Genomic DNA, 22,545 nt, shown 5'->3' on the forward strand with positions numbered 1-22,545 from the left:
GGTTGCGGCGATAACGGTTATAGAGCTGCAACTGGCAGCCACACGTTTGACATAAAGCTTCGGGCCAAAAGGCATCTCCAACGTCGCGTTGAGGGGCGCCCTGCAATCTAATCTGGGATTGTTCCAGAACGGGTCAACCTTAGAAGGTCTTCAACACCTCGACGTGCATGATGTGTAGGTTTCGAGGACACCGTACCAATACGAGACGACTTTACGCACGGGTCCTGCATCCCTGTTGAGCTATCCTGGCCTTGTTTGCTTGTGCTCGTCGTCCATATGCATGATTGCAGGCATGATTCCTACCAGGATCCTCAGTAGAGACTGTTCCGAGGGTCGTGGAACGTGGGACCGTATAGGTAACGTGAAAGCCGATGAAGCGCTAGTAGCTCACAACGCAGCGCCGGCGCCACCGTCGGCAGAACCACGTGAGGATCGGATTGCGAAACGCAGCGCAGCTAAGAGCGTTGCCAATGGGTCCAGCAATCAGATCAAATAGTTGATCGTACTAATCGCTCTGTTCTAACACAAAAAACAACATTTTTATCGACTTCGAACTTTTAACGGGCCAAGTTCGACATGACCAAGCAAAACATAGTAAAGAGTTAGAATATGAAAATCGAAAGCATAGTCCAAAGGATATCTTATCATGGCATCCAAAGCTGTGCTGCAATGGTGAGAGTAGTACAGATAAGAGGCTTCCATTTTCCGTGCAGGACTGTAAAAAAGAGGATGCAAAAAGATACTTTCGTGGCCGACCAAAGTTTAAATGAAAGGGTAAAGTCCCATTCATTTTGAATCTGGACACACGTTTGTAATCACTGCAGCGCCTCTCGCTTCGCTTTGCAATTTTGTTGATAGCGTTATAATCATTGTAGTCTGTTTATTTAGTGGTAAAAAATTTGTCAAAATTGATCCACGCCTTCAAAAGTTATCGCCGATGGTACGCGAAGGGCAAAAAAATCTGCACACTCATTATTAAAACTCGATTTTGCTGGAGAAAAGCCGCAAAAGTCTTGAAATTTCCAAACTTAACTAGAAATACAGTATGAAAACGTTACTGGGGGACTTTTACCTTGATTCTAGGAAAATAAAACAGCCGAAAAGTGTAACGAATTCCCGATTCTGCAAACAAAATTGAATCAACACTCTTGGGATCTCCCAGCGTGATTCCACCAAGAAAAACTCACGACAGACGTCAAAACAGTTCGGCAAATATGTTTAAGAGAAATTTTAAGGTCTTATCATGCCAGAAAATAGCCAAATAGGACCCTGGAGCACAGCTTGATTGCCCAAATCCGTTCTAGGAAGCTGTACGAACAAGTGTTGACCGAATTCAAACCGTGCATTTTGATGGGCGATGGAACAAACATAAAAATGCATTTCAAAAAATACCGGGCAAAAAAATACTTTGCCAATCATAAAGGGAATGGTTTAGGAAGGGTTTGGTTTCTTTCCGGAGATAAATTTGCCTATAAGATGATGATTTGGCATAAGATTTAACATTGTGGCTACAAATCAAATGTGTTCACCATTCGGGCAACGTTCATTCGAAATTTGTGCGAGAAGAGAGTGGCTACAGAAAAGGATTTTGTCCTGCATTTGTCCACCAATGATTCTGTGTAAGTTTGGCATGATTTAGATAGCTATTCTTGTTGAAGGTACGGCATTAATGTTTTGTATTCAAATAGATCGATTTCACAGGAGAAACTATCAATCCACAATAATGATTGCATTCTCGTTCCATCGTCAATCATCACAAGCAAACTTAAAAAATATACCAGAAATGTATAAAAAGCCACTGAAATGATGGTGATGTGCAACAAGACGGCAAATGATGTCCCAAAAAAATTTGGGTGATGTCAAAGTAAAAGTTGAAAAAGTCCAATTTCATCAATATATATTATTAAAGGTAATAAGAAAACCTACAAAATGACACCTTTCTTTTCTTTTTACGTCAACTATTGGCTGAGATATGACCTATTTTGTGTGTCCAGATTCTAAATGGATGGGGTTTTAAAAGTAAAGTATACCCAGCACAGCAGTCGAAAGCCGACGTACAGTATGAAAACAAAGTTTATCCACCCCTGCAAGAAGTTTACTTTTTGGCTGTTTTCTCCGAACATCAGAGTCAAAAAATTAAAAATATCAATAGATTAGTTTTTCACTTTTCTTCATTTGGTTTTTTAATTTTTGAAAAATAACCCACTAGAAAAAAAGATTTTACAAAAATAGTCGAGTAAGGTACGAAAAATACGCAAAAAAGATTATCCACCCCATACAAAACTTTTGGTTTTCTCTTCAAAATAATCAAATAAAAAAAATTCTCTCCAGTTCAAGGATGCAGTTCAGTGCCTTAATCTCATGCGCATCTTTTAAGACCCTATTGATGGTTCTATCGCCTAAAACAATGGAGTTATTTTATTGGAGAAAACAGCCAAAAACGTTACACAAATTGTTTTTCCCAGGGCTTTATAGAAATACTTTTTGCGAAACATAAAATAGTGAAACGATCATTTATTTTTAAAGACTACCAAAAATGGTATCATTTTTATATATTTTATATTTTACTTTTTTAACTATTTTATCATAATTAAGTACACAAAAAAAGATGTTTTAATGGATAGATTTTTAAATCGTTTTCGTATACATATTCATTTCTTATCTTTTCCTCATCCCTCGTTTACTTGTTTTCGTGTTGATTTGGCTTACGCTAGTGCCTACTTTAATAGTATTTTCTCAATTTCTTCATAATTATAAGATACTTTTCTCTTTCTCGGATGTTGCATGTTTGCAATCATCCGTTCTTGCATCATGCATTCGGTTTTTTTAAATCTGTTCTCAATTTCAATCTGCTTAAATCATTTGTGTCCAACAAAAATGTTTGATTATGAATCGGGAAAGACAGCTCGCAGTTTTAGGAAAATAACAAAATTCGATTTATTACACAATCGAAAAAATGGGAAAGAGAAACCATGCACAATATAAAAATGTTGTAATTACAGCTGCTTATTTTGATAATTACGCCATTGCGGTAGCTATCAGGTTGTGGTGTTATCTGGGCATTTAAAAATAATCATAATGAGGCAACTTAAACAATGTTTGTGACAATGATAAAATGACCCACGGATGATTGGAAAGGTTTGTACACCAATACGTTATATAAATGCGTTTTGCACATGTTCTCAATGCTTGTTCTTATTTGTTTGTTTGGCTGAAATTGTGCTCAAAATAATATTCGTGGACGATAGGCGTCCTGGTTTGACGTAATATTTCATGGTCGAAACTTAATTTACGCTGATCTTTTTCATCTACTGCTGCTCACTTTTTTAGTTATTTTTCTACACTTTTGTTTGTTTAGTATCCACATTTTTAAAAATATTTTAATATTATAGGATTTTTCCTATCTTTTACATTGTTCGTATACAAAACGTTTTGTTTGCTCATCACGCTTTTCGTGTACGTTCGTCAGTAACTAGCCTTCGATTTAATTTTCTTTTGTCCGCGTAACAGCATGATGTATCTGCTGACATTTACAAGATGCACTTTTCGTACGTATATTGTCTTGAGCGTTTGAGACCAGGGTTCGTATCCTGTTGCCATATGGTTGCCGATTTGGCAAGGGCAGCATGAGGATTTGTTTTTACGTTATTCGGTATTCAATACAGAGACATAGCGAAAATATCTATAACATATCCCACCATTATTAGCAATGATTTGGTTTTGTTTTGGTAAATCAAAACATTTGTTTTATGAACCGAGAAATTCACAGAGCTATTAGAAGAAAATAAATGACAATTATTCCTCATTATTCATTATTTTAAAAATGTCAGAAGGACCTTACTTCTTACCGAAAATAACACAATAAAAAATCAAAACTAAAGTTTTGTAGAGCAAAATTGTATAACTTGATTTCAATAATCTTTCATATTCGGTAGCAAATCAAACAAACGAATAATATTGTACACAAACTAATTGAAATATGAAGTATTCTTTGAAGTTATATTATCGCGCAGACATATGTTCGACGAACAATACACCAAGACAATCCCTGAATTATTAGATCTAGAAGATTATTAGGGCGCAATCAGAAACCATAATAGCTACTGTCACTATTTCTACTATTGTTGAGATGCATTTCTGTCAAAGTTTGCTTTAGTTGTTTGTAGAAATAAATTTTAATAAGCCGCGTTTTTTGTAACCTTTCCTTGAAGTTCTTTAAAAAATGCTTGCTACGATTTTAGAATTGAGATTTTGTTGTTTTCATTCAAATTTAAATTTTCCATGATATCCGTGAGTTGCCAACAGTATTATCCATATTTAGAAAAGTATTTTCTCTATGTTTTCCTTCGTACACACATACTGAATTATCTTTTATGTTTATACTACGATGTTTTTTATTTCTCTTTTTTACCGAAAATAACGAATAACCTAGAACTTTGTATTAATACGTTTTCGCATAAAATGTAATACGCGAAGTTACGTCGTATTCTGGAGTTAGCTAAAGTTATTGGTTTTATTACGGTAAACTGATGAAGTTCGTCGATTCAGTTGAATAGTATCGAAAAGTAACACCCGTAAAATGACATTGTTGATCAATTTTGGAAGTTTCCCTTTTCTGTTGAATTCAGAATTTCAAATTGAAGTAGAAGTGTAAAAGTTGTGCTTGTAAAACTCCGAGGGCCTGAGAGTGACGGAACCGGGGCCGTGATACTGCGATAATCAGATAAACTACAGACCCCGTCCCGACATTCTATTTCACAAAGCAAATATATTGTACTAACTGACATATTTTATGGTTATTTCAGTATTAGCCACATTCATTCCAAAGCTAAAGATTTCTTTTTACATCTTTCCTTTGCTTAAATCATACTTTTCAACCAAACTGTTGTACTTTTACCATATCGGCAAGTACATTGCTTGTTTGATACTTGACGGTCGTAGTGATAATGAAGAATATTTTATTAAATTCACTACTTTCCGAAGGACTGATTTACCGAAAGAAAACAGATAATTATTAATAGGCCATGGAAAGAAATACAAGGATTGTAGTTAATTACAGTAAGGTAGTGTGTGATGTGATGTTGTCGTAACGTGGATGTAACATACAGCATTATTTTGTATTTTAATATTCTTTAAAAGCATTTCTCTACCTTTCTAATCTGTTACTAGCATATTTTACTAGTATCCGTATACTTTTTTACGTGTTTGCCTTCTGTGATTTTATTTTGCACTTTTTCTGTTATGCTTTCAGACCAGATATTAGGTGTTTTACCACTGGAAATAAACGGAATATGCATAATGAAAGATCAGCGAAAAGAGATCTACAGCAGTTAAACTCGACAGGTAATGCAGGTCCCCATGTTCTATGTTCTCTCATATCGGTTTTTTTTTTTCTTTTTCGTCATTCATGGAAGTAGCATTTATGTTTCAATTGAATTCGTTATTTTACACAACAATTAGTTCCGTAAAAGATTATGTATCCGGGAAATTATATCTAAGTATGAATCCCCTCGTATAGGCTCGGCATAACATTACACTGATAAAAAAAATATTATCGGCAAAAACACCCGTCCTTGTTTTCAATGGATAGTATTACTACTCCTTGGGTGAGTAATATTTCAAGGACTAAGATCCTGATGTAGCTGATCATAGCCCATGCTCCCATCGTATGGCTGCTGCTGATCGTATCCACCTGAACCTAACGAGTAGCCCATTGAATCCTGAGCTGGTGCTGGAGACATCATTGGCGTAGCGGCGCCACTTGGTGGTCCGCCCATCGAATATGGCGAAGCACCAGCTGCCTTCTTTGCTGCATAAAGATTCGCTTCCTCTTGCGCTTTTCCTATATTTTTTTTGTAGCGAATGCGCTTGTTGCCGAACCAATTAGAGACTTGTGACACCTTTGTATCAACGAAAAAAATGTGTCAACGATATCATTATAGAAGCCGAGATATGCTAAAACAAATCTTCTTATCACTTACCGTTATGCCACATTTTCGTGCCAATTCCTCCTTTGCCTCCTCCGAGGGGTATGGATTGCTCAGATGACTGTAGAAATATTCATTTAGAATTTCCGAAGCTTGTTTGCTAAAATTGCGTCGTTTTCGTCGAGCATCCAGAAATCGGGAGCTAAATTATTCAAGTATATATATAAAAGAACCAGAAAGGGACAATTCAGAATACTGTAGCAAACCAAATTTTATATAACGACACTCCCCATAGAAAGAGACATGAAAAATCATGTTCTTAGATGATTCGTTTAGTAAACTTACCGCAAAATCATCACTGCTTCACAAGTGGATTGTTTGAGCTGCATCTGAATGGAGCTAAATTTCCGATGAATTATTTGAACCATTCGTTCGATTTCTTTTGGCGTAATTGGTCTAAAATGATATACAATTAGTCACTGTGATCGATCGAAAGGTAAGGTACATTTGAATGAATACGTATACTATTTACCTTGTGCGACTTTGCTCTCTCAAAAGATTCATGACATGTGTGGTGAATTCACTGCAAGCTTGTTCGTACTTTTCCAATTCTTGGTGATAAATTTGTCGTATTTGAGCTAACTTTGCCCGGTAGTCCGAGTGCTCAATAGCATTATCCTGGCCACCGGTAAGATCTGACTGCGACAGGAAATCTAGATATTTTGCAATCATGTTCGTCAGGAGATGTAGTATCAGAAACAGAAAAAATAGGAAAAGAACAAAACAATCAATTAATAAGGACCCATTCCTCCCAACTGCTTACCATTGGCAACAGCCAAAGAGGCCCCATTTTCCACACCTGCACCACCACCCTTTTCAGGTCCCGCCACTCCTTCGGCAATCAACATGTTGTCCAATCGCATCAATTGAGGATCTGGAGGCTCTTCTTCTTGTGTGTTTCGTAGCGATAAAACTAGAAAAGATGAAAAAATAATTAATCCAAAACAAATAAAATAAAATATGCGTCTATATGATTTCATGATATGATGAGGTGCTAATGGTGATATGAAATATGACCTTAAAATCATGCTATCAACGCCACAAAACAATTCACAAAATGAAGACCAATTAAACGCCCTTTCCGATATGGTGATAGTTATAGCCTGCGGACGATGTGTTTGTTGTTTGTGAATAATTTTTACGTTCATTATCCTGAGGCTACTCCCTTGGCGGCGGTGACAGCAGGCGATATGTTCAGTATCGCTTGCAGGCGGCCACTTACGCTCGGTATTACGCTCAGCGAACGTTTACATGTTTTGACACTAACGTGTAAATGATTTGGCATTACACTTTGTTCTCGCTTCGTCTAGCGAAGCCTAAATGCGTTGTAAAATCTATAAACCTACCGTTCTTAATTTAAAAAAATGTACTAAAATGAAAAGCAAAATCGACCAACCTCAACCGCATATAACCCTATATTTTTGCTTTCAAAAAGTGAAATATTGCATCAAATGAACATGATGTGGATAGTTTCAGATCCAATGCTGCTTACAGGCATTTACAAAAAGGCAACTGCAGTGTCGGATTAAAAAAGAGCTGAACGATGCTTCCGCATTTGTTAGAAGCCTACTTTGCATTTGTTAGAGCCGATGTTTAAACGTCTCTTCTTTTTATTTTTGTGAGTTGTATGTTATAATTTCATTGTTGCAGATTGAAACTTCGAATTTTGATTTTCTTAATACGTACCAGTTTTTTCCTTAATTTCACAAAGCACAGCGAACAAAACTGGTTTCATTCGATGACAGTTCAGTGTGTGTTTCCGAGCTTGAGCTTCATCCAGTGACTGATCAGTAATATTCATTATCTGTTGCAAAATTTCGCCAATATCTTGCTTGCGAGGATCGTTATCAACACCAGGCTGCCCATCGTTTGTGGGCATACCGTAATTGGGAGGCATTAGACCACCGTGTCCACCCATCATCCTATTCGGATCTTCCATCGTAGTTGAAGTTGCAATAATCTCGTTGGCAAAACTGGAAAATATAAGTTTTTGATGTTTAGAGATATTAAAATTTATCTTTTAGTCCGTAGTACTAAAATAATGTGAAAGATAGCGTGAGGGGTATTAGAACCAATGGTTATTTAACTATTGCAATAAAATATTCATAATTTAGTTAGATTTATTAATAAGATATTTCGCCTGGGCGTTATTGAATCAAATTCTATTTGGTTGATAATTTTTGCTATATATCGTTGAAATAAACAGCTTCAAGGAAGTAATCGACATTTTCAACATTTTTTTCAAAAGGTCTAATTATTATTTATTATTTAGTTAGTTTTTTTAGGAATTTAAGATTTAATTAAATGCATTACAAAAATATGTTAGAAAGAAATATTAATGAATTGATTTCAAATTAAACACATTTATTTAATTGATCGCAGCTCGTTGCATATCCAAGTTGGAAATGTGATCAAATACTTCAACGAACAATTAGTACCGATTGACACTGAACCATGTTATAAATATATATATTGTTTTACATATTAGAAAGAACAAGCCGTATGTTTAATATCGTTTAATTGATTTTAGTATGTTATGCCGTATGTTTAATATGGTTTAATCGGATTAATACAATTTTAATCGGTGCACCATGATTTTATCGTGACTGGCTTGGTCACAGGGATCCATTAGTGACAAACCTCGATGATAATTTTTAATAATTGAACAAATTTTAATTTTTCGCTTTCCTGATGGCTCTTGCACTTTTAAGCAAAAATTATCAACTTGCCAGCGCAAAACACATCTGACGCGTTCTCTCAAGAATAGGATGATCTCAATAACCTTCCTTTGAAATACGATGTGATCGTCATCACCTTTCTTCATATTGAAATCATGAATAAGCTTTTATTGAATAATGCATAATATCTATGGATGGAACATCTTGCACCATTGACACAATATAGTATTCTTTTTAGTTTTGTTTATTTCATACAAATAACCAACTATTCAGAAAAAAGCCAAGCCAATTAAATATAAAGTACTAGAAAGGGGGATTTTATAATTATTTTAGAAATAAAAAAAAGTTAGTAAATTAAAGTTCCGCATAATACAGAGGACATTTCCAGCATATGCACATATCTTCAGATAAACCTAGAGCGTATATTAAACCTAAGCATAGCATAGATAGCCATTTTCTGTTCAGACTTTACAAAACGAGATTGAAATAAAATAAAAATTTTAAATAATAAATAAAAAGAGGTTGAAAGTTGCTATCATGGTCGAGCACAGTTAGGACGAAAGAAATTCCTCTCGACACATCGTTTATATTAGATTCCAACCTGGCGTTGTTAATCACCTGTAAGGTTCTTAAATAAGCCTTTTTTGTATTATAACTTGTTGCGACAATCACATACAAAACTTTTTTTTTATTAGGTTTAGCTGCGTGATGCATTTGCTTCCAACGCTTGTTGGTATGTGTTTCGTGATACAAAACGTGCCCGTGCATCCGATATCAAGTATTGTCGCCAAAAAACTGGCAACGACAGGTAGTCTGTCTTAACTATATCAGTAAGAAGAACTCTACAATCCAGAATTCATATAGCGTATCTGTAAGTTGTATTAACAACAATTATGTGAATGTGCTTATATTAATATTCTTTTACAAAAAAAAACGAAAATATAGGTGACATATATTTTCAAAAATTTAGATAAAAATAACCTTCATACGTTCAAATGAATACCCATTTTTAATTCTTAGTGTTTTCTTTAAAGTTGAAGCTTCGATTTTTGATTAAATTAAATTTAAAACGAGCATAGTATACCGCAAACATTACAATTAACACGATTTTGTTTTAAGTTAAAATTAAGTCCGATTATTTCAGACTTCAGTTTGATTTTCAATTTGTTACTATGGATTTCGATGTTATTGCGCTTCTTTTAAGTGAACCAAATTGCTAAAATGCTTCTAGCAGTAGTTTTATTATCAGTTTTTCCTGGAAAATTTCTTCCGAAACATATTCTTTTCTGTTCTAACAAGGTTTGAACGTCGAACATTAACGAACAAAATTTGCTATTCAATCGCTTGTATCACAGCAGTTCTTGGCCCATAAGATGTCTCGTGTTACGACCGGTTTATGTACCGAAAGAAATACATTGTTCCAAAATATATTCTATTCTATAAAATGTTATGTAGAAATGTTTTTTAAAAATGGAGATGTGTGGCCACGTGCATATGCGACACGAAACTAATGGTTTTACCACCAAATGTAGCTTAAAATGTTTTATTAAATTAAACATTTGCATTAAACTTGAATTAAAAAAAAACATGAAGGAATATATTGTTTATATTGTTTAAATACAAAGTTTAGATGCAAAAAATTCAATGTTGTTGGGTAATATCCTGATTCTGTATCGTTTTAATAAGCATAGCCAAAAACAAGATTTCTTTTGAATAAAAACTGTCTTTCATCTTCAAAACTAAACGTAAACAAATTTTTTTTTAGTGATTTTAAATTTTTCATTCCGTGATAATATATATCGTTAAAGAACCAAAGGATCTTACACATACAGGGTTTTATTATGGCATTTATACCACTCAATGATTGAACGCAATGATAGAACATTGTAAACACAAGTAAGCGATGTATTGAATTTAGAAGCAGATTTATAAAAGCGATGAGATGCATGTACGGATGGCAATACCCGATGATTTAGGGTGTTGTCAATTAACCATTCATTACATTCGGATTCACTCATTGACAAATCTTTACTATACTATGTAGCTTGTATAACGGAAATGCTTGAGTTGGATTGTAGCGGTGTATAAAAAAGAACTGTAGCGCTCTTTAAAGGCATGTTATGTTTGAGGTTGCCATTGGTTGTGTATAGCGAGATGTGTCTGTATCCAGAGTTAAGCTATGGAAGACGTTTTGTTCTGATAGTCTCTGATGTCGAGATTCGACCATACCCGGTATAGTGAGACAATGGGACTCTGCAGCATCTCTGGATATCCACATAGCATATCACACACACACACATGGTAAGATATACACATGTATGTGTGATATGCTATGCTACGTCATGCGCGCGAGGCCTTTAAGCTCGTTTATTGAATATTTTCTCGCTAAGCTAATATTGTGTTGGTAGGTGTTGGTTGGAAATTCTGAAGAAAAAAGAGACATTCTAGATGTCGATCGCAGCATACTGCGTGATATATGCATCTAAGCAAGTGCCTATCGATCGTCATCACCTGCTCGCTTAACATATGACATGGACCTGAATGTTCGCCTCAGGTGGATGCTTTCGGCGTACTCATTTTTACTGCTCTGTTTAGGGACATTTATTCACAGGAAGGTGGGGGAGGGGGGGGGGTGGTGACTACAGCATTTTTGGTGTGCGTGACTTGTTTCGTTTTTTTCGACGAGTGTATTAGTGGGATACAGAACAAGGACAATGATCTTTAAGTGGAGAGATATTCTCAAAAAATGTATTTTTATCATCTTTCTACTCTCTCGAAACCATCTACATCTTCTACCGTTCAATGTGCTTGGCTTTCTACAGGCGATGCTCTTTTCCAAGTCATTCACATTCAAGTTTCTCTTACGCTTATTATTACTGTTGTTATTTAGAATCTAACGAAAGGGAATGAAAGCCACAGAAAGCTACTTCTTCAAAGAAGAATGCCGTAAGAGGACGGGATTTTCAAAAGAGCATAAGCGTAAGACACAGTAAAAATCGATGTCGTTTTTCCGCCAGTGCGCGGGCGCATTTTTCTTTTTTCTAAGGCAATTTCAGTTTCGTGAGAATACGCCTTCAGATGTCTGTTTTGTTTCGCGGCTACCTATACTGGGGTTAAAAAGAATGGGGGTGTGATGATAAATAAAACCATTTATTTATGCATTCAGTTGGAAAGGAGGGGTTGATGCAAGTTCAGTTGTGTTACAACTATCTATCACCACAATTTAAAAGGTTTGCATATGAAACAACTTACTCTGTTTGCGACAAAATTATAGACGCCAGGGGTTATCACACGAAACAACTCTTGTCTTGGCTTTTCCTCACTATAGTATCACTTGTTTTTTCACTATGCACCTTTACGTCCAAACATACACCCAATATAACCTGTTAATACAGTAATAACATAGACTGATGATTGCACTGGAAAAGATGTGTTTAAAACATGCACAGTTTTTTCTATATCTGAACTTCCTTTCCTTTTCGGGTTAGTACGATTACTGAAGTAAACTCAATTCGAATTGCTTTATCATAACAAATTACTCTATCAATGAAGCTCTTTACTGACTAGGTTCCAGAAGACAACTGGAAAGATGTCAGCGAAAAAGCATACTTTCACGAGCAACAGCTATGTCCAACAAATCTTCGAATGGAGGTTCCTTGATCGCTGTGACGCATAGTTGAGTCCTCAAAAGTACACCAAATTCTTCACTAACGTTTACCCGGCTGTATGAAAGAGCAGGGAAAAAACAATTCACTAGAATAACAACTGGACACGACAGAGGAATGTGCTAGGAACACACCTTTAAGCACCACCTTCCGCACAAAAATGACGGGCTGCTTCATTCAAGTTCCTGGAAACGCTACGCCTCCTCATCCACACAAATACACACAAGCATCTTCAACCAGCAAAAAAAACTGAGATTCGCAAAACCCTTTCGCGATAATCAATTTCATTCACTGCAAAACTCTACCAAATATTGCTTTTTGTACTAAACGGTGTTTATACTCCTGCAACGCTTTAGTATTTTCCTTAAAAGGCGTCACTAAATTCAGCCATACTTTAGCGCTCTCCCCTGAACCGCGAGAAGTGTGTAGTGGTGTCGCCTAGGCGTCCAGAACCCCCGCCGAAATGAAGGTAAACAGTGTTGAAGCTGAGTTAAAACTGAAGGGCGCTTGAGTTGGGGTTGCGATAATGAACTCAAAAATGAACCAAAATGAATTTGATGCGTTAATTTTTGTTCATTTTCGAGTTCACGGGGCGACTGGATTGACCGGCACTGAACATTTTCACTCCTACGAATTTTTTGTAAAGTGAAACGACTGAAACGACTGAAACTTGGAACTTTTTCGCCGTTACGACGACAGTAGACTAGTTTATTGGGTGTTTCCACAAAATAAAACAACTTACAGACGCAACCTACGAACTATCACGGACGCCGCCTAGCTTAAGAAACTAGTACTCGTCTTAGTCGTGTTACTTAACACGTGTAAGTTAGCTACCTCCGCTCCTAGCTCCTAGCTCTGGTTCTTACCTTAAGCAGCTTGCGTCTCTTACCTACTACCTTTCAGCTGAACCTTTCAGCCTAAACCTCAACACTTCGAACAGAACAGAGGCTTTCCAACTAACTAACTAACCTACTAACCGCTCTTACAAGTCACCACCAGCACCTTTGCAGCACCTGGTTCCTCTAGCAAAGTTGTGGCGGCTCAATGCGGAGCGGCCAATAGCCTAGCTGTTCATTTTCCTAACTTCGTCCTTGCTTTTAGACAGTTTTCCTAAACCTTACACTGATAATTTCCTTAAAACTACCTCACTAACTAACTACCTACCTACCTCACTAGAAACTAACTACACTACACTAACTAACTACTTACCTACCTCACTAGAAACTAACTACACTACACTAACTAACTACTTAAACGTCTATAACTCGGCCGATTTTCGCCAGGAGAGGCTAGTGCCGGCGGCTGATTTTGAGAAAACGTCCCAGTACTGAAGGTGAAGGCGCCCAGCTGAAGGTATTTCGGTGATCAGCAAGGCCACACGGGCAAGAAAACCAGCTCTTGTTCGAAAAATTTCCGTACATTGGTCTCATGAAGATGAGCTGCTCCCTGAGGTGCTGCACTTGTTGCTAAAGAGGAGGTGATGTGGCTTTTGGTGGCTGTGAAAGAGCAACAAAGTAAAGAAAGTTAGAGAAGCCGTGCGACTAGCAACCTCTGCCGGGATAACGACATTCTTGGTTCTGTCCGGAGGACCGCAATCCCGTATTGATGGACTCGATGATTTTACCCTTGGGATTTCGTCTCCTGTAAAAGGTGGAAACGTAAAAAATTAGCTTTTTGTTACTTTTGGAATGGGCGTTGGTACCTTTGCGAGCTGCTTCCTGCACTGCTGCTGCGAAGAAACAACTGTTTGAAAAAGTCCAGCGTCGTCCACCCTCCAGGGTCGGTTAGGGCCAGGGTCCAGTTCGGCCATGGTCAGTTTGTCCGTACTCGAGGCATTAAGCTACAACTTCAACCTAAGGTGTTCGCATTATTCGCTACAAACTTGCAACTTACATCTGACGGGCAAACTACTTCCTTAACAACGTGGTCGACACGGCGAAGCGTGGCGTAGCAGTCGACGGTCGGTTAGTCTCTTTTCTGATGTCCGATCCGACCTGCGATGGTGGCCAGTGGGATATGCTGGTTAATCTGCACGCACGGGCCAATGCCGAAGAAGTGCTTCCCGGAGAGCTACACCTGTGAGGCGAGCACTCGTATGAACTCGGTCATTAAGAGCAAGGTACTGATTGATTGAACGGCTAGTTTGCGTTTCAAAATAGCTCCAAAGTCGGACGGAGATCGACCGGCTCTAAGAGACCCCACGGCCCCAGAACGACGAACACCCCCCCCCCCCCCCCCCCCCCTGAACACCGCTTTGAGGACCTTCCCAAATCCATTTAAAAAATACCAAATTTCAGTAAACCTTCAGTAAACGCTAAACTTCACGCTGAGAGAGATCAAAGATTGCGGAAAATTTACGGTTTCACCCTTTTCCGGGCGGGGGATGATTAATTAAAAGGGAAAATACCAAAAAATATTACATTCTGGTTCAGGGGTTATGCTTCAATGCAAGCATAACTGATCATTTATTTGTTTATTTGATTGTAACTAATAATGAAAGCATAATGCGTAATTTGTCAGTAACTTTGCCTATAAGAGTACATTTACCTGCTACTTACACATAACTATCCTTATTATATTTTTGAAGCATACAGAAATGGTTTTTGTAGTGTTGATCATTGCTCTTGTGACAAATATGAAATCCCTAGCTATGTAAGCTAACCCCCTTCATATAATAGATCACTATTACGCAACGCTTTCATTTCGCGATATGTTAAAAAAAAATAATAACAAAAATCTAGTTTCACACGAAACCTGCCGATCCACCAAGGTCCTGAAAACGACCTCAAGTATTGTAGAATCTTGGTCTTACATGGGATTTAGTGAGGTAGACGGCTTCTTTAGATACTCGGTTATTTTAAATATATAACATAGTTGCAAATATGCTGCTGCTTTAGTACAAGACGAAGGATATCGCTGTCCAAAGCCTGACACCGTTTTACTGATCTTCTGTTCATTGTGTGCAGTATTAGCCTGAAACTATATACTAGTGCAACTTTAATCTTCTTGCATTTTGCAGATACCCATAATTTCCCTTTTCACTCTCCAACTTTTTTATAGACAGCTATGTTGAATAACAAAGTGTGAAGCAAATAGTATGAGGTAATTAGTGTGCGAAGATATATGAGGTAATCTAGTAGTGAGTTGTAGTAGTGCATGGAGATTATGCTCTTGCGAAAGAGCGAATTCACGCGAAGATCTAAAAAAAGACAAATTCAAAATGTAACAAACAAATACCTGGTAGATGTCCAACGCCCTAACAAGTACAGGGTGCGCCGTCTAGACAAGAGCTATTTAAATGTTGAGAAACCCCACCAATTTTCAGTCGATTTGGATGAATTGGAAAGATTTAGAATTGTCAGCCTATGCCATTTTAATCATGGATTAATCTACGCCAAAAAAGGCGGACAGAAATTGTAGTGCTGTACATTGAAAATAATCGTTCAACAGTAAAAACTGTATCGTAAGAAAAATGGGAAACCTCTCGCCCCTTTTTCCCCCAGCAAATCGAAGACTACTCAAAAGCTAAAAGCTAATATCAGAGTAGAAATTGCTGATATTGCGCCCGAAATACTGTCAAATGCAAAATGCCCAAAAAGGGCCGCTTTTCGTGTGTCTAATGCAGACGGTCATTTGATCAATATTTTATTCTGAGTAAACTGTTAATAAATGGCATTGTATACCCTGAATAATTTTGTTCATTTTCCCAAATTGGCTGAGAAATGGCGGAGTTACACAACATTTAAAAACGAACCATCTAGATAGTGCACCTTGTATGTGCTTAGTTTTAACTGTATTGAAACGCCACTCAAAGGCACCTGATCACGCAGGGAAGTCGGGGATGCAAAACGTCAAGATTTTACCCTCCAATTCAATCTTCATCTTAAGGTCTTAAGTCTCAAATTAATCTACACACCTCTCAAGCATAAGGTACTCCATTTCTAGCTTATTACCTAATACCCAACACTTTCTTATTGTAGTAGGCGATTCCCGTCATTTCCTTCCATGATCATACAGCAGAAATTTTGCTTCTGAAACACTCACTCACACATGTACGACAAAAATAAGGTAACAACATAAAAATTCATTCCCTAACGATGTCGCCGATCACGTTCGCTTTGTTCCCGCCGTTCTCTATAATCGTCCCTAGATCGGCTCCGTGACATTCGACCACTACGACTTTTTTCCTTCCGGTTAGAGTTGCGATCCCGTGAACGATCTCTTTCTTTAATACGATCTCTGCTACGATCTTGATCGCGGTCGCGATCACGAGCACGATCCCAATGATGGCGTCGCTCTGGTCTGGACTGATCTCTGTCTCTTTCATTCCGTTCCCTCGTATGCCGATATGATTGGTTGTGTTCGCGTTGCTCACGATTTAAAAAGTCTTCATCTTCTCTATCATATCTGGAGCCCCTTACTTCCCGATCGCAGTGATTATAAGAATCCCGCTTTACTTTGTCTTTGAACATAGGCTCATTGTTACCAATGCTCCGATCGAAACGATTGCTTTCGCGATCGTTTATCGGTCGAGATACGGATGTAGCTACGGGGCGAACTTGTTTCCCACCACTGCTACCGCGATCGGGTTGTGTATCGGCAAACGAAACCCCATTCTCCGATGCATACTGTTCGAGCTTTGCATCGATCTGTTTTTGTATTGGCACCGGTATGCGAGGAAAAAGTGTAGAAAACCAGTCCAATTTAGTTAACCACTGTCTTATCATTTGTCCAATCGTCATAGTCTAAAAATGTGGTGATAAAAAAAGCCAATTAAAATAATCCTGTTACGAAAGATATTCAATATTACCTGTCCTCCGCCAGCTTTAACATCGATTTCCTCGTCATCTATTAAATATGGTTCATACCAATCGAAAAGATCCGCGGGAGGTTGAGTGTAACGTAAATACATAAATCCTGCAAAGTATTTGGATTAAAACACATGACTATGAATCTTGTAGCAAAACCTTACCTAGGGCCCTTATATACGGTGAATCGCCGTGCGTAAGCAGACCGTTTACTTGTTTACGAGTTAATCGAAGGGTATACAGTTTATACAACAAGCAGAACGCTGTCGATACTATCCCACCGGCACCAACACCCCGGACCTGAGAGTGAATAATTCGAGAAAAAGGAAACATTAAAGCTATTTAATCTGTTGTTCGTCCAACAGACATTATTTCACATCTCTTTACGACTGCGATGTGGTTGTTAATAACCTCATTACGACAAAAACACTACTTACACCTCCACACATTCCCGTTTGTCCGGCAGTCTTTCGAGAGCCACGCTCCCAAGGTTCCAGGTGTTTGACTTGATAGTATATTTCATCCACAACCTCGTGGTAGGTCTTCAGCTTGAATAGAGATACTGCAAAAGAAAATGATTCAGTTTTCCGCACATCACTTTTGTAGTAGAGGAAGAATTCAGTACCTTTGAAATAACTAGACCCTTGTATGTTTGCTAGAATCAAAGGATTCAGGTTCATCGAGGTTTCGTTGCCCCAGAACGGAAGAGCGTTGTTTTGTTTGGAAGAGCGCTTGTTAAGAGGCGGCGGTGTTGGATGTCCTTGCTGCAGATCATCTTGTGGCCCGTAATCCGCTGCAAAATAGAAATCAAAAAGGCTTTAAACTTTACAGAAAGATAATCGCTGGGAAATACTTTTACCGCTTTCATGCTCCATGTTTGGGGAATATTTTCAGGAAATCACTCTCATCGGTAAACTAATAATCCGCGCTTTCGGTTTCCGAGTGCAACCAACGCAACGTTGTTTGTTTTAAGGATTTTTACGAGGATTTTAGAATTTTTCCAGATTTACGCGAAGCGGCGTGAAGTCAGGTGCCTATTCCCGTCAGGCGTTACTTGACGCCTCAGTCGTGTTGAACGATTTTTTGAGGTTCGGCATTCTTTGTGAATAGACTAAACGGCCCGATTAGAGAGGACAGCATTTAACTCACTGGCAAGCGTGGATTGGGGAGGCCCGCTGCCGTATCCCGACATCCATCCCGATTTTCAGCGACTGGTTCGCATGAGTCCGTGAGCTGTAATCAAGCAGTGAAAGAGTTACGGATGAGTCAGCGTTCGGTTATCACAAGTGCGAAACATTTAGGAATGCGTAAGAAACTGATATCATGAATGATGAGCGGTGGAAGAAGGTGGAAGATTCGATGACCGGTGAAGATGCGCCGGAAGATGATCCGGACATCCGGAAGGACCCCCAGCCGTGTCCTTAAACGAATAGAACGCGGGCGGCGAAGCTGAACAGAATAAAAACCAGCAGGAGCACGAAAGATAGCAGACACTTGCAAATTTTCATCTTTCCGAGCTGAAGAAGGTTCGGGGATTTACTATTTTACTTAATATTGCACTAACTTAGAATTCCCACTTTACACTAAACTGAGTTTTTGCAGAATTTGCGTGGTCGGGAAGGTTTAATTTTCCAACGAGAAGTACGCCGGGACTTGCAAAAGACTCTAACCTTTATCTTATCACAAAAACCACGAAATTCACCAAAATTATTCAAAAAACCAAAAAAACTTCTCAATTTTTTCGCGGTTTTTGTGGAGAAGAGAGTACTAATTCGCATACAAGATGGTCGGGTCGCTTTACACGTACATACCGGGAGACCTCGAAATGGCCTCTTTTAAGGTCACTGTTTCCCGCCTTTTGCTCATTTTCACACATACACACCCACACCGCGCGAATTTCCGCGAAATCGTATCGCGAAATCTGCACCGATCTTTTAGTTGCACCGAAACTTCGAAGCCGAAAGTTATCGAATCGTCACTATCGAACACTTGCTACACAAATCGAACAAATTGCTACAAAATCTCAACGTCCCCGTTCAAGAAAATGGATGAAAAGGTAAATCACTCGATCGAGATTTAGTATAATGAGTTTCTTTTTCATTGAAATAGATATAGATAGGTTTTAACGATTTTGCTCTCCTTTCACAGAATCACAAGGCCACTGAATGCAGCTCGTGTGCTGAAATGCGCGAAATAATTCTTTCGCTAAAAGCCATCGTATTATATTATGAGGCAATAGCCACCACAGCTGTAAACAGTGCAAAACAAGCTCGGAAAAATCGGATTTTTCCAAAACCAAAGCACTTCCGAAAGGAAGAACTTGCTATCTCGATGTCGTGTAATCTGGATGAAAAGGATGTCCGCTTCAGCCCTCCACCTTCACCACCAGAAGATCCCCAATCTCCGGCCAGTCCAGAAGATCCCCAATCCCCGGCCAGTCCAGAAGATCCCCAATCGATGGAAGATCTGAATGAAGATCTCGTCGCCTCCCCAACCAACATAGGAGCAGGGTTGAACATCCCTATTACAACAAAAGAAGAATTGGAGCAATTCGAGCATAACGTGTCAGCAGCAGACTTTAGGAAACGAGTTAAGGATCAGTTGGAAGAAGATTCTTGGTTTCAACTAAAAAAAATAATTGCTCCAGAGCTAGCGATTCGCTGTACTTTGACTGGCAGAGGAGACCAGAAAGTTTCGTTACGGAAACATGTGAATACGTTGGATTTAATACATGAAATTATGCTTAAATATTTCCCTGGCATAACACGTCCTGCGGCGGAAACTAAAATTCAACAGGCTTTGAAAGCAATAAAAAGACAGGCTAAATAAAGCTATAAAAATATTTGAATTTTTAAATCGTTTCATTAATAGAATAGATCTAGATCAGTACTAGATACAAATATTAGTGCGGGTAACAATTATGGTGGTTATTTTTAATTTGGGAAAAGATAAAGGGAATGAAAGGGAAAGAGTACTTTTCTTTGACGACATACGAGTAAGTGAGATGTAGAGATTTTTTGGATTGTGACGATAAACGATTGTATCGTAATAGTAGATTCTTTCTTTGCAAAATCTCTACTGAGTGCAACGTACAGAAAATCGAAAATCGAACAAACGAGAAATTCCTTACAATGAGTTTGATAATAGAGAATGGAATTGTGGTGAGTATTACACATATTTCTATTCATTCAAAGAGGTGCTTATTACTCTTTTTGATAATGCGTATGACGATGATGACGCCAAAAAAAAAAAATGATGGAAGCTGGTATCGATCGAATAGTGATCGAGCGCTTGTGATCTTGTGATCTTGTGCTTGCTTGTGATTAATGAATGTGCACCGATTATGTGTTGGCAGTGAATAGGATTCAATCGTTATCATTTTAGTTTGCGTACAATAATGATTGATAATTCCTAGATATATTGTTTCGTATGTTGTGAATTTGTGCGCGGCCAAAGTGATAAAGTGATGGAAGCCAATTTATCTATATATATATATATATATATATATATATATATATATATATATATATATATATATATATATATATATATATATATATATATATATATATATATATATATATATATATATATATATATATATATATATATATATATATATATATATATATATATATATATATATATATATATATATATAATAAACTTGCCATTCCGTTGTGCTCTATTCAAGAACGGCTGAAGCAATTGAAATGGCATTGGCAAAATTTTTTTTGGAACATTGTGATACAAATGTGGTGGAAAATATCAAATTTTCTTAGGTTTCGCTCATTTAGTGATGTCGTACCACGATTTTTTCCAGGCCCTGGTGTTCTGCCCGCATCGCATCGGTTACCAGTTCAGGTGTGACTTGATCGCTGCCGGGTTTTCGAAAGAGTTGAATAACTTACTCGCTCGAAATAAGGATGGAAAGAGTGCTTTAAACAAGGTGAGTTGGCTGCAAATCAGCATGAAAAGTATTGATCTTGTTGAAGCGACCGAATGAGTGGTCGCTTCACTCATTGCCTTATACTAATTTGGTTTTTCCATTCTGATAGATCGATCAGCGGTATGGTCCTTAACTGGATTGAAGGGCGTCTACTTTGCAATTGCGAAGCCATAAAGCTTCTGTACGATGAAATTCCGGGTGGCCCCAGCGGGATTTCTGCCACTCCCGTCGCTCGTGCGCCGTCGCCAACGGACGAAGCTGGAACAACAGAGTGGATGGAACATCATTGGCAGCGAGCGCTCGATCTAGCCACTGAATTGGAGATATTAGATCTTCAGTCAGGAGTCGGATCGAGCGTTCAGAGTAATAGTGGCCGTTCCAATGCTTCCAGTCCCAGGGGCAGTGTCAGTAGTGATACCGATTTTCCCGTCACTATACAGTCCCATGTGCTGGGAGATTACTGGCACTTTGGTTTGGGTAAGTAATAGCATTTTCTCGTGGCGTTGCGTGGATTACTCCAATTTTTTACGTTTCATGTTTGTTTTTCTGATTACCAGAAAATGCATTGAAAAGGATGGAGGCGGCACTGGTTGGGGTGACGCACATCGAGCTGCGCTGCCATTTTGATGGCGTTCCGGTTGAAAATAGACATGGCACATGGTACATGGCATGGCCTTTTTCGTTTGAAGTGGTCGGCCTCGAGGAAGTTGGGATGCAAACGGTGTCCCTTTTTGGCACGCTAGGCGATCAAAAGCCTCCGGTTAGTTTTATTGAAGAGTTTGCCATCGATGCGAACGAGATCGAAGGAACGGGTGTGATGTTGCACGGGATTCGTGTGCAGGTAAAAATAATTTTTTTCCCGATTGACTTGGAAGCTCGAGCAATGATAACAGGTATTTCTCCCCATTCTCTCCACCTTGAAAGCGATCTAACCGATAAAATGTATTGTATCTTTCTACTTCCAGGGACAATACATGCTAAAGGGCACTATGCATGTCCTAGATGCCAGTGCCGTGGCGCCCACGACGAAAATTACAACTGCATACAATATCCTGGAACTATTCAGGATCTACACCGCAACGATGCCGACTTTCGTGCGGGAGTGTATTATACTCCCGATGGATACACGCACCCAACGACCCCTGATCCGCCTTTAAGGCATCTTCGAAGGTTAAACTTGGTTGAGGACATCGCGTGTTGCGACGTTCTGCACGTTGTGCACGGCAATATCTTCCCCTATATGAGTCAGTACCTTAGAGAAGGGGTGGTTAAATATTTGGCAATTATGAAAATGCTGGCATACCAGTTGCCTAACGAAATTGATACAGCAGAAATAGCCGGCGTTTCAACCATAGAAAAGTTAAAAAGGCGCCACTACAAACTTATTTTCAATTACACTCAGATCTGTGTACTAAAAACGCATGAAATTTGGCAGGATAACTACCTAAGATTATTCAT

The 22,545-nt window shown here is 38.4% G+C and overlaps 3 protein-coding genes across 9 annotated transcripts; 1 reads left to right on the plus strand and 2 right to left on the minus strand.

Annotated features, from left to right (window-relative positions):
* Positions 1-2,487: 2,487 nt before the first annotated feature.
* LOC125957553 (homeobox protein extradenticle) lies at positions 2,488-12,778 on the minus strand. Of its 7 annotated transcripts, none has more exons than XM_049690340.1 (8): positions 12,724-12,778; positions 11,918-12,048; positions 7,674-7,960; positions 6,751-6,900; positions 6,460-6,640; positions 6,273-6,383; positions 5,982-6,129; positions 2,488-5,900 (listed from the first exon to the last, which is right to left on the minus strand). In XM_049690340.1, the coding sequence occupies exons 3-8, from the start codon at positions 7,924-7,926 to the stop codon at positions 5,619-5,621; spliced, it is 1,125 nt and encodes a 374-aa protein (XP_049546297.1). In that variant the 5' UTR covers positions 7,927-7,960; positions 11,918-12,048; positions 12,724-12,778; the 3' UTR covers positions 2,488-5,618. The 7 variants fall into 7 exon arrangements, with proteins under 7 accessions (XP_049546297.1, XP_049546293.1, XP_049546291.1 ...); XM_049690336.1 differs by having other exon boundaries at positions 12,636-12,751; XM_049690334.1 differs by lacking the exon at positions 12,724-12,778 and adding an exon at positions 12,465-12,618.
* Positions 12,779-14,752: 1,974 nt separating this feature from the next.
* LOC125958107 (pre-mRNA-splicing factor 38B) lies at positions 14,753-18,368 on the minus strand. The gene is made up of 6 exons (XM_049691231.1): positions 17,998-18,368; positions 17,764-17,931; positions 17,576-17,700; positions 17,303-17,438; positions 17,141-17,247; positions 14,753-17,075 (listed from the first exon to the last, which is right to left on the minus strand). Exons 1-6 carry the CDS (start codon positions 18,011-18,013, stop codon positions 16,422-16,424), a joined length of 1,206 nt encoding a protein of 401 aa, XP_049547188.1. The 5' UTR covers positions 18,014-18,368; the 3' UTR covers positions 14,753-16,421.
* A 2,701-nt stretch (positions 18,369-21,069) lies between these two features.
* On the plus strand, positions 21,070-22,244 carry LOC125955482 (uncharacterized). Its single transcript, XM_049686612.1, has 3 exons — positions 21,070-21,564; positions 21,645-21,928; positions 22,053-22,244. Exons 1-3 carry the CDS (start codon positions 21,141-21,143, stop codon positions 22,242-22,244), a joined length of 900 nt encoding a protein of 299 aa, XP_049542569.1. The 5' UTR covers positions 21,070-21,140.
* Positions 22,245-22,545: the final 301 nt, after the last annotated feature.

Source organism: Anopheles darlingi, chromosome 3, assembly GCF_943734745.1.
Source record: "Anopheles darlingi chromosome 3, idAnoDarlMG_H_01, whole genome shotgun sequence".
Taxonomy (NCBI): domain Eukaryota; kingdom Metazoa; phylum Arthropoda; class Insecta; order Diptera; family Culicidae; genus Anopheles; species Anopheles darlingi.

Bases quoted from the DNA above. Each gene is read 5' to 3' on its own strand.
- LOC125957553 (XM_049690340.1), bottom strand. From the start codon at position 7,926: ATGGAAGATCCGAATAGGATGATGGGTGGACACGGTGGTCTAATGCCT. The intron at 6,901-7,673 runs GTACGTATTAAG...CATCTTTTCTAG, and splicing joins TGAAATTAAGGAAAAAACTG to TTTTATCGCTACGAAACACA. The intron at 5,901-5,981 runs GTAAGTGATAAG...GTTGATACAAAG, and splicing joins CACGAAAATGTGGCATAACG to GTGTCACAAGTCTCTAATTG.
- LOC125958107 (XM_049691231.1), bottom strand. The intron at 17,439-17,575 runs GTAAGTAGTGTT...ATTCACTCTCAG, and splicing joins AAACGGGAATGTGTGGAGGT to GTCCGGGGTGTTGGTGCCGG. The intron at 17,076-17,140 runs GTAATATTGAAT...CCACATTTTTAG, and splicing joins TTAAAGCTGGCGGAGGACAG to ACTATGACGATTGGACAAAT.
- LOC125955482 (XM_049686612.1), top strand. From the start codon at position 21,141: ATGAGTGGTCGCTTCACTCATTGCCTTATACTAATTTGGTTTTTCCAT. The intron at 21,565-21,644 runs GTAAGTAATAGC...TCTGATTACCAG, and splicing joins TTACTGGCACTTTGGTTTGG to AAAATGCATTGAAAAGGATG. The intron at 21,929-22,052 runs GTAAAAATAATT...TTCTACTTCCAG, and splicing joins TGCACGGGATTCGTGTGCAG to GGACAATACATGCTAAAGGG.